At 57.3% G+C, this 10,358-nt stretch overlaps 2 protein-coding genes across 3 annotated transcripts; one reads left to right on the top strand and one right to left on the bottom strand.

Moving 5' to 3' along the window:
* Positions 1 to 615: 615 nt before the first annotated feature.
* Positions 616 to 1,387, bottom strand: HSPB9 (heat shock protein family B (small) member 9). Its single transcript, XM_067020466.1, is given in 3 exon segments — positions 616 to 732; positions 734 to 955; positions 1,373 to 1,387. Coding segments are annotated over 3 exon segments (354 nt in total).
* KAT2A (lysine acetyltransferase 2A) lies at positions 1,371 to 9,926 on the top strand. 2 transcript variants are annotated; one of them, XM_059048215.2, is made up of 18 exons: positions 1,371 to 1,902; positions 2,042 to 2,165; positions 2,420 to 2,565; positions 2,668 to 2,757; positions 3,056 to 3,237; positions 3,329 to 3,520; positions 4,362 to 4,468; positions 4,664 to 4,774; positions 4,864 to 5,003; positions 5,098 to 5,306; positions 5,523 to 5,649; positions 7,553 to 7,663; positions 7,988 to 8,131; positions 8,377 to 8,491; positions 8,583 to 8,619; positions 8,702 to 8,765; positions 8,899 to 8,983; positions 9,082 to 9,926. In XM_059048215.2, exons 1-18 carry the CDS (start codon positions 1,459 to 1,461, stop codon positions 9,273 to 9,275), a joined length of 2,622 nt encoding a protein of 873 aa, XP_058904198.2. In that variant the 5' UTR covers positions 1,371 to 1,458; the 3' UTR covers positions 9,276 to 9,926. The 2 variants fall into 2 exon arrangements, with proteins under 2 accessions (XP_058904198.2, XP_058904199.1); XM_059048216.2 differs by having other exon boundaries at positions 1,490 to 1,902; positions 4,867 to 5,003.
* Positions 9,927 to 10,358: the final 432 nt, after the last annotated feature.

The following is a 10,358-nucleotide window of genomic DNA, read 5'->3' as shown; positions in this document are numbered from 1 at the left end:
GTGGGGTGGGAGTGAGCTGGGGTTGAATCTCACCGAGGTTGACGTTGAGGGCCTTGCATTTGCCTCTCTCCCAGCCCCTCCAGATTATGTTGGGGTATGTGCAGTCTGTATTTGAAAATAGTTGGTCTCTGAACACCAGAAACAACCGCTTTGGGGTTTTTTGATTAGTCTGTACTAGGCTCGTGAGAGACGGGGTCCTCTCACCCTCTTCTCTGAAGAGGAAGGAACACCGACGACCTCTGGAACCCTGGACTGGTCATAAGGCAGCCCCACACTGGGTCCAAGCCGTCTGCTCCTTGGTCTCTGGGGGGCCCTCTGCTGGTTCTGGAGTCAAGTGATGCTGGGGCCCTTTTGGCCCTCTGCTGCTCCCTGCTGGGCCTGCTGCTCCAAGCAGTGAGCTGAGCTGAGGAAAGCAACACTGCCCACTCTCCCCACGACTTCCCGGGGGCCAGATTTATCGTGGACCACCACCTTGAGGTGCCTTTCCTGCCTCTCTGGGCCCTCCACCCGGCCTCCCTCTACCTTTGTTCTACCTCCCCCTCCGAGCCCAGCCCTAGGAAACGACCACAGACTCTGAAACTGTTGTGTTTCTCACTACGGTGGTGGTTTACTGGGTCAGGCTAGTTTGGAACCCTTCTTAGAGGCACGGCTCCTGAGTCTCGAGGCGGGTCCTGTTTGGGCTTCAGGGGAAGGCAGCACCCGGCACTGGCCACGGATGCACAGCTGGCCAGAGCGGGGTCAGGCAGCAGGTCATGGCGGCAGGATCCAGGTCCGGTGGTAATGACATTTGCTGGTGCACCTTCTGCGCCACGCGGAAGCCGCTCCCATCCGGGTCACAGCCCTCCAGTTGCCGCTGGCCGGTCACCTTCAGGCATCCGCCATCCACTTGAACCACCAGCTCCTCAGGGAGCTCCTCCTCTGCCTCTACCCCATCTCCACCTTGGGAGCCTTTTACCTGACCACGGCCATTACTGTGGCGCTCACTGCTTATAAGATAAACTCTTTTTGTTGAAGTATAACGTACGCAGAGAAAAGTGCGCTAAGAGAACACACCGGTGTAACCACTTAACAGGTCAAGAAATAGAACTGTTGCTATTTAATCGCCACACTAGGTGCAGCTCTGTGTCCCGAGATGTGTGGTATAGGACCAGGGTGGGGGCAGAAGGGAGATGCGCAAGAAGCCAACTCGACTCCAGGCCCCAGGCCTGCATTTTCACCATTGGGCTTGGGAGGTGGGTGATTCCCCAAACAGAAGCCTGTGTTCCAGGGTACTTCTTGTCCCAAGAGGGCAGCAATCTTTACTATCTTGGAAGCCTTCAATAGAGGTTACAAGTGAGGAGGAGTCAATCTGGGGTGCTCGCTCGGGCCTCACTTGTCTGTCCGACATCAAGAGACAGGACAGAAAAGCCTGGAACCTGGAGGCAAAGGGAGCGACGGTGAAAGACTACAATTCCCATCATGCTCCGGGACAGGGACGCCTGCGCAGTGAACGCCGGTTGCCCATGCGGCCCTAGGGCTGGGAGCGCCGCGCCGCGCTGCGCCGCGCTCCGCTGCGGGGAGGCCATGACGGAACCTTCCCAGGCCTCGACCCCGGCCCCGGCCGCGCAGCCCCGTCCCCTTCAGTCCCCAGCCCCAGCCCCAACTCCGACTCCTACCCTCAGCCCGGCTTCGGCCCCGACTCCGGCTCCCACTCCGGCATCAGCCCCAGCCCCAGCTACAGCCCCAGCCGGGAGCACAGGGACTGGGGGGCCCGGGGTAGGAAGTGGGGGTACCGGGAGCGGGGGTGATCCGGCTCGACCTGGCCTGAGCCAGCAGCAGCGCGCCAGCCAGAGGAAGGCGCAAGTCCGGGGGCTGCCGCGCGCCAAGAAGCTTGAGAAGCTAGGGGTCTTCTCGGCTTGCAAGGTGGGGGCGGGGCCTGGGGTGAGAGGGGGCGGGGTTTGGGGCATCCTAGGGCTTGGGTGGGAATGGGGGCAAAACTCTGGCTGGGGAACGGCTTCTCACCCCGGGTTACAGTATTACTGACTGATTCTTCTGCCTCCAGGCCAATGAAACGTGCAAGTGTAATGGCTGGAAAAACCCCAAGCCCCCCACTGCACCCCGCATGGACCTGCAGCAGCCAGCTGCCAACCTGAGCGAGCTGTGCCGCAGCTGTGAGCACCCCTTGGGTAAGGCAGGTAGTGCCCTTGGAGCTGGGGGTCGGGGGGTGGAGGTGCTGGGTCTTACTTGGACAGGATGACTTAAGTGCCACATAGTTTCATCTCTGAATGACCGAAGATACCTCCTAAGGAGGAATTGGTCTGGGAGTGTGTATGCCCCGAGGGAGGAGAAAGGAAATCTGCCAGCCAGAAGAGACAAGACAAGCAGGAAGCCCTGTTGATTTTTTCTGTTTCTTTTTCCCAACTGCCATTTATCCTTACAGCCGACCACGTGTCCCACCTGGAGAATGTGTCAGAGGATGAGATTAACCGGCTCTTGGGGATGGTGGTGGATGTGGAGAATCTGTTCATGTCTGTTCACAAGGAGGAGGATACGGACACCAAGCAGGTCTATTTCTACCTCTTCAAGGTGAGCTTCTTCCAAATGAGTGTGCGTGGGCAAAGGAGGGAGGCTGGGGGGTCTGCAGCTCTGTATTCTGCTGACCTCTACTCCTCCCTCTTCTTCTTCCAGCTCCTGCGGAAATGCATCCTGCAGATGACTCGGCCCGTGGTGGAGGGGTCCCTGGGGAGCCCCCCATTTGAGAAGCCTAATATTGAGCAGGTGGGATGAGGCAGGTGGTTAGAGGATTGGGGGCATCTTGGAGGAGTGGGGAGACTGTGTTATCCATTCCCCCCGCCAGCTGAGAACGGGAGAGGTTCAGAGAAAGGAGGATGCTTTGGGCTAACCTCAGGGTGGGCATGGAGGTGGGACGGGGTATAATTTCTCCTCACAGACCGCTCCAGAGCAAAAGCCCCAGAGAGCCCCCTGCCCTCAGGGAGCACCTACTTTTGAATAAGAAGGCCCTGCTGGCTGCTCACACCTCCTCCCGTTTTGTCCCCTACCTACCCCCCCTTCTCAGGGTGTGCTGAACTTTGTGCAGTACAAGTTTAGTCATCTGGCTCCCCGGGAGCGGCAGACAATGTTCGAGCTCTCGAAGATGTTCCTGCTCTGCCTTAACTACTGGAAGCTTGAGACGCCTGCCCAATTTCGGCAGAGGTCTCAGGCCGAGGACGTGGCTACCTACAAGGTCAATTATACCAGGTAGGTCCAGCCGGGGACAGCATGGGGGAGGCTTGTAGGCCCAGCCTGGGCTTTTCATTTACCACCTCCCTGCTCCTCATCTGCTCTGCAGATGGCTCTGTTACTGCCACGTTCCCCAGAGCTGCGATAGCCTTCCGCGGTACGAGACCACTCACGTCTTTGGGCGGAGCCTTCTCCGCTCCATCTTCACCGTTACCCGGCGACAGCTGCTGGAGAAGTTCCGGGTGGAGAAGGACAAGCTGGTGCCCGAGAAGAGGACCCTCATTCTCACCCACTTCCCCAAGTAAGGCTTATTCTGGCCCGTTGGGACCTTGCACCACGTTCACATTCTCCCTGTGGTCCCCTTTTTTCCAGGAGGGCTTCCTGGATTGGTCCTTCCTCTCACTCCATGAACCTTCTGGGATCTGGGCCTCTACCTGGGAGACTTTCCCAAGGCCCAGATATAATTTGCTAGCTCTTTGCCTTTTCATGTACTAGTCTGGAGATGACAGGTACATGGCCCGAGTGCTAACACTGCCCACGCCCCTCGTAGACATGACTAACTGTTTCCCATGGGGCGTGGACGCAGCTCAGAATCCTTCTCACCACAGCACTCCAAGAGCTTAAGCTTGAGGTGAAACTGCTTTCCACCCCTGTCCTAGCCCTTTCTGTAAGATTTTTCTTTGTTCTGCCACACCATCTTTTCATTTTAAACCTGGCTTACAGCCACCCGGTTCAAGTAGCCTTTCCCAACTAATGCAGGCCCTCATGTGCTCCTCTTGCCACCAGGTGGCAGTAAGAGGTGGCAGGAGAGGGTGGAATCACATTTTGATACTGAGGCCCAGGGTGAGTGGGTGCCCCTCCTGGCACACAGCACAGGATGGCTTCGGTTCAGACCCTGTCTCCCTATGCTGTTCACCGTGGCATACTGGGCTTCTAGTCTCTGTTCTGGATCATCCTGTCTTCCTACCTTCAACGAGGGGCTCCCGGAAGACGGGGAGCTGTGCCTCTTCCTTGTCTGAAGGCAGAGGCTGTCTCTGTCTCCCAGTTCCCTGAGGGCAACCTCCAGGCCTTCCCGTGTCTGGCCCAGGCTTCTCCCTTGGTTGGAGGACAGAGCTGTGGGACAGACTCTGCCCTCCCCCCAGATTCCTGTCTATGCTGGAGGAGGAGATCTACGGGGCAAACTCTCCAATCTGGGAGTCGGGCTTCACCATGCCACCCTCGGAGGGAACCCAGCTGGTGCCCCGGCCGGGTATGTGCCACACACAGTAGGCTTTCTGCTTGGCCCTCCTGGCTGAGCTCAGCCCCGCAGTGGAGGAGGGGCTGCGATTGGCAGCAGTGGGGAAGTACAGGAGGGCTCAGCTGGGGGTGGGAAAGCCCGGGTCCCTTAGAGGGACACACCAGTACCCTCAACCTCCATCCCCCGATTTTTTCATCTCTATCTCAGCTACAGTCAGCGCTGCGGTTGTTCCCAGCGCCCCCATCTTCAGTCCCACCATGGCTGGGGGCAGCAACAGCTCCTTGAGCCTGGATTCCGGAGGGGCTGAGCCCATGCCAGGTGGGTGCTTGACCCCTCACCTCTACCCCTCATTCACCCCTCCCCCAGCCTCTCTTGCTGTTCCTGGGAAACTTTGCCAGCTTCCTCAGCAGGCGAGAAGAGGAAGCTCCCAGAGAACCTGACCCTGGAGGATGCCAAACGGCTCCGTGTGATGGGCGACATCCCCATGGAGCTCGTCAATGAGGTCATGCTCACCATCACGGATCCTGCGGCCATGCTCGGGCCTGAGGTGGGCAGCCCAGCTTATGGACCAGTTGTGCTGGGGGTGGGGTGGTGGCTCACCACCTGAGACCCCAGCTCAACACCCCTCCTCTGGTGCCCAGACGAGCTTGCTGTCGGCTAATGCCGCCCGGGATGAGACTGCCCGCCTGGAGGAGCGCCGCGGCATCATCGAGTTCCACGTCATCGGCAACTCGCTCACACCCAAGGCCAACCGGCGGGTGTTGCTGTGGCTCGTAGGGCTGCAGAACGTCTTCTCCCACCAGCTGCCACGCATGCCCAAGGAGTACATCGCCCGCCTCGTCTTTGACCCGTATGTCCCCAGGAGAGCCCAACCCGAGGCCACCACACCCAGGCACCTCCTCCTTGGCCTCCCCACTGCTCCCCAGGCCTTTTCCTCCAACCCTGGGCGATACTTGCTCCTTAGTTCCCAGCACTGTGTACAGCTCAGGCCTCCGGGGTTGTTGTGGGCTCCCGAGGAGCATTTGGGGGACAGGTAGGGCCTGTGACCTGACCCCTCTCCCCTCAGGAAGCACAAGACTCTGGCCTTGATCAAGGACGGGCGGGTCATTGGTGGGATCTGCTTCCGCATGTTTCCCACCCAGGGCTTCACGGAGATTGTTTTCTGCGCTGTCACCTCAAACGAGCAGGTCAAGGTGAGTCCATGCCCCTGGTCCCAGCTCCATCCCACCCCCTGCTTCTGCTCTGGACGAGGTCGGAGCAGCACAATAGTGACACAGCTGCCCCAACCTTCTTTTCGTGGCCAGACAGTGCTTTACACCCCCACAAGGTAGCAGTTGTACTTTGATAACTGGATTAAGGAAACACCTGTTGACATATGGCACCCCAGAATCAGTAACACTTTTATTTTGTTTTCTTCTAGTTTTATTGAGATATAACTGACATGTAGGACTGTGTAAGTTTAAGGTGTACAGCCTGATGATTTGACTTACATACGTCGTGAAATGATGACCACAGTAAGTTTAGTGAATATCCGTTTATCTCATATAGTTACAAAATTAAAGGAGTAGGAAAAAAATGCTTTTTGTTTGTGATGAGAACTCTCCAGATTTACAGTAACACTTTTAAACGGACCTGTATTTCTTTCATTACAAGAATGTTCACATACGTTGGGGAGTTAACTTTTATAACAGCACCCTGTGCTGGGTGATAGTCCTGGTTTCTGTCCTTTAATTGTCGCAGTAGGCCCACTGGTAGGGTCCCTGGTCGTCCTGTTTTATTTAGTTATTTATTTATTTTTTGTAAATGTATTTTATTTATTTTATTTTTGGCTGTGTTGGGTCTTTGTTGCTGCGTGCAGGCTTTCTCTGGTTGCGGTGAGCGGCGGCTACTCTGCGTTGTGGTGCGCGGGGTTCTCATTGCGGTGGCTTCCCTTATTGCGGAGCACGGGCTCTAGGCGCGTGGGCTTCAGTAGTTGTGCGCGGGCTCAGCAGTTGTGGCACACGGGCTTAGTTGCTCTATGGCATGTGGGATCTTCCCAGACCAGGGCTCGAACCCGTGTCCCCTCCATTGGCAGGTGGATTCTTAACCACTGCACCATCAGGGAAGCCCTATTTTTAAAGTTATTTATTTATTTTTTTAATACTCTTTTTAAAAAATATTTATTTATTTATTGTTTATTTGGCTGTGTTGGGTCTTAGTTGAAGCACGCGGGATCTTCGTCGTGGCATGCGAACTCTTAGTTGCGGCATGTGGGATCTAGTTCCCTGGCCAGGGATCAAACCCGGGCCCACTGCATTGGGAGCGTTGGAGTCTTAGCCACTGGACCACCGGGCAAGTCCTGTGTCCTGTTTTGTTTTTATTTATTTACTTTTTTAAATGGTGCGGCCACTTTATTTATTTATTTTTGGCTACGCTGTGCAGCTTGCAGGATTTTAGTTCCCCCACCAGGATCAAACCTGCGCCCTCTGCAGTGAAAGTTTGGAGTCCTGACCACTGGACTGCCAGAGAATTCCGTGGTTGTCCTGTTTTACATAACACCCAGATCTGCATGGTGCCTCTTTGGTCCTGACGTGTGTGGAAGACAGTCTCTTTGGGGTTCAGATATTGTGATGAGTGGGGCCCTTGTGATTCCCCCTCCCCTTTCCTCCAATTCTGAGGCCCAGGGACTGGGAACTAGCCACCTGAGGACCACAGCTTCCTGGTTGGGTTTAGATGCAGGCCCTCCCTGCCATAGCTGGCTGCCTGACTTGGACACATTTCCTAACATAGCTGAGTTTCAGGGTTTTTTCTGTAAAATGGAGGTAACGATAGCTGTTTCATGGGTTGACCTGAGGATGACTCTGTAAAGAGCCAAGCACCACACCTGTTCCAGAGTAAGCGCTTAGAAATCCAGCATCCTTCACTTTTCTCCCCGTAAACTCCCCTTCCTCGGCCAGTCGCCTTTCCTCCTACCTGACTTGGATCCCCTGGCTATTCCCACCTCCTTTCCAGTCTGCTCCCTCCTGTCCCTGCCCTCCCCTCCCTGCCCTCCTGAGACCTCTCTAACGGCAGGCCTGCCCCCTCCCCCCTGAAAAGACCTGCCCCCTTCCCCTGCAGGGCTATGGGACTCACCTGATGAACCACCTGAAGGAGTATCACATCAAACACAACATTCTCTACTTCCTCACCTACGCCGACGAGTACGCCATTGGCTACTTCAAAAAGCAGGTGACCCTCACCTCACCCCGTTTGCCCACTGCCTGGGGACAGGGGTCACTCTGTCTCGTCCCCAGTGTGGATGGAGTAGGAGTCCCTTCGTCTCCCCTGTTCTATCCCACACCTGCGGGGGAGACCTTCGCACCTGTACCCCTCCCTCCCGCTGCTGCTCCAGGGAGGGATAGGGCTCTCTAGGGCAGCTGGGCAGGCTGGGAGAACTGGGAGCTTCTGGGGGTGAGTTGGGGGCAGGGGGTAGCCAGCCTGGAAACATTCCAGGGACAGATTCAGGTTGGAAAAGGCTTGCTGATGGGTTGGTCGTAACTCTCCACGCCCTAGGGCTTCTCCAAGGACATCAAGGTGCCCAAGAGCCGCTACTTGGGCTACATTAAGGACTATGAGGGCGCGACACTGATGGAGTGTGAGCTGAACCCCCGAATTCCCTACACGGAGCTGTCCCACATCATCAAGAAGCAGAAGGAGGTGTGTGTGCGTGTGCGTGCGTGCACTCACACGCACGTCTCCATGGGGCCTTTCATGAACGTGCACTTGAGGGGGAACACGTGTGGATGTGTACCACGTGTACATGCCTGTGCGCGTGTGAAGTGGGATGGGCCAGGGTCTTGGTTCTTGCTCTGCCTCTTAGGGGAAATTAGGGGGGCCTGACTGTGACCTGGGAGGCTGGTTGCTGGAGCTGGGTTGGCCCCTCAGACCCTTCCTTTCCTCAGATCATCAAGAAGCTGATTGAGCGCAAACAGGCACAGATCCGAAAGGTCTACCCCGGGCTCAGTTGCTTCAAGGAGGGTGTGAGGCAGATCCCTGTGGAGAGCGTCCCCGGCATTCGTGAGCAGGGGTCTTGGCTGGGGAGGGGGTGTACTGCTTGGGATGTGGACAGGTATTCTTAGGGGTGTTCTCCCCACTCCCCACTTTGCAGGAGAGACAGGCTGGAAGCCGCTGGGGAAGGAGAAGGGGTGAGTGTTGTGTGGAGGGAGGGGAGGAAGGAGGGGGAGGCAGAGGGCCCAGGAGCCTCAGACTCGGCCTCTCTTGCCCCAGGAAGGAGCTGAAGGACCCAGACCAGCTCTACACGACCCTCAAAAACCTGCTGGCCCAGATCAAGGTGGGGAGACCAGGCTCCCTTCTGGGGGTCCCTGTGCCAATGGCTGTGGCTTTCTAACCCAGGGTGGGGGGTGGCTTTCTCGAGCTGGGCAGGGGCACAGTGGGCCTGGCCTCAGCCCGGCTCTCCTCTGCAGTCCCACCCTAGTGCCTGGCCCTTCATGGAGCCCGTGAAGAAGTCAGAGGCCCCAGACTACTACGAGGTCATCCGCTTCCCCATCGGTGAGGACCCTCCGTTCCAACTCCTTCCTCCCACACCTGCTCCGGCTCCCTGGGCCGTGCAGCCTCTGAAAACCGTGCACTTCTCTCCTGCTGCCCAGACCTGAAGACCATGACAGAGAGGCTGCGCAGCCGCTACTATGTGACCCGGAAGCTCTTTGTAGCTGACCTGCAGCGGGTCATCGCCAACTGCCGCGAGTACAACCCCCCGGACAGCGAGTACTGCCGCTGCGCCAGCGCCCTGGAGAAGTTCTTCTACTTCAAGCTCAAGGAGGGCGGGCTCATTGACAAGTAGTCTGGCTTTGGACCTCGGCCTCAACCTGGAATGTCTTCACCTCGGGTTCTGATCTAATCCCTGGTGTGCCCTTGTGCCCAGGTCTGCTTCAATTTGAGACACTCCAGCCAGGGGCCCTGCAGCCCCTGATCCTGCAGCCCTTTCAGGGCCCTGGGACACCCCCAAGCCTACAGCTCTGTCCCACCCTTCATTGTGTCTGACCTTGGGAAGGGGTCTCTCAGGTCTGGGGTTCAGCCCCTCTAAGAGTGGCTGGTGGCCAGAGGATGAACCCTGTCCAGCCCTGGTGGCCCCCCGTCCTGATCCCCCCTTCTCGCCACCACCCACCCCCAACACACACACACACTCTCACACACACACACACACACACACTCACTCACTCACTCACTCACTCACTCACTCACTCACTCCCCCAAGCTATGGAGTTTTGGAGTCCTGGCCCTGGCCCAGGTCACTGTTTCCTCAAGGGCGGGATCACCAACTTTAGCTTGAGTGAGGGGGCTTCAGGGGTTGGAAGTTCAACCTGGACTGGAGAGGCTATGCCTCACCCTGCACTGTTCTGTTTGTCCCCAGGGGGTGGGGGGCATGGGGACCATTCGTTTCCTGGCATTAATCCCTTGGAGGGAACAATAAAGTTCTGGGGTTTTTTTCTCAGTGTGATTGTTTCTTCAGTAGAATCCCTGGCCTTAGCAGGCTGGCCCTGTTCTGCCAATACCGCCTGCAGGCTGGGGCTGCCCTTCTCATCAAGCCTCATGCCTGTCCCGCGCCCCTGGGGCGATGGGGCCTGCCGGGCTGCAGCCCCCCACTTCTCCCTGCTGGCTGCTCCTGGTCCAGGTGAAGACTCCACTCCTGGGGGAGGGGCTAGCAGGACCCAGGAGGAAAGAGAGGGTGCCTCGCTGTCAGCGGCACTTCTCCCCCTCCCTCCGCTCCTCACCCTCTCACTCCGCCTCACCCACCATATCCCCTCACCCCCACCCCACCCCCGGCCCCCTGAAGGGCACAAAGTTTTTTCTGTGGGGCAGTGGAGGGAGATTCCTAGGTTGATTTCTGCAGGGCTGGCTCCTCCCCTCAGTTTCACTTTCCATT

The sequence above is a fragment of the Kogia breviceps genome, chromosome 19 (assembly GCF_026419965.1).
Source record: "Kogia breviceps isolate mKogBre1 chromosome 19, mKogBre1 haplotype 1, whole genome shotgun sequence".
Taxonomy (NCBI): Eukaryota; Metazoa; Chordata; class Mammalia; order Artiodactyla; family Physeteridae; genus Kogia; species Kogia breviceps.
Note: the sequence above shows the minus strand (reverse complement) of the source record. Positions and strands in the feature narration are given on the sequence as shown.

What these genes read in the sequence shown, in the direction of transcription:
- KAT2A (XM_059048215.2), top strand. Translation starts at nt 1,459, where the DNA reads ATGCTCCGGGACAGGGACGCCTGCGCAGTGAACGCCGGTTGCCCATGC. An exon ending in ATTCTCACCCACTTCCCCAA is followed by an intron (nt 3,521 to 4,361) that starts GTAAGGCTTATT and finishes CCCTCCCCCCAG; the next exon opens with ATTCCTGTCTATGCTGGAGG. An exon ending in CCAGCTGGTGCCCCGGCCGG is followed by an intron (nt 4,469 to 4,663) that starts GTATGTGCCACA and finishes TCTCTATCTCAG; the next exon opens with CTACAGTCAGCGCTGCGGTT.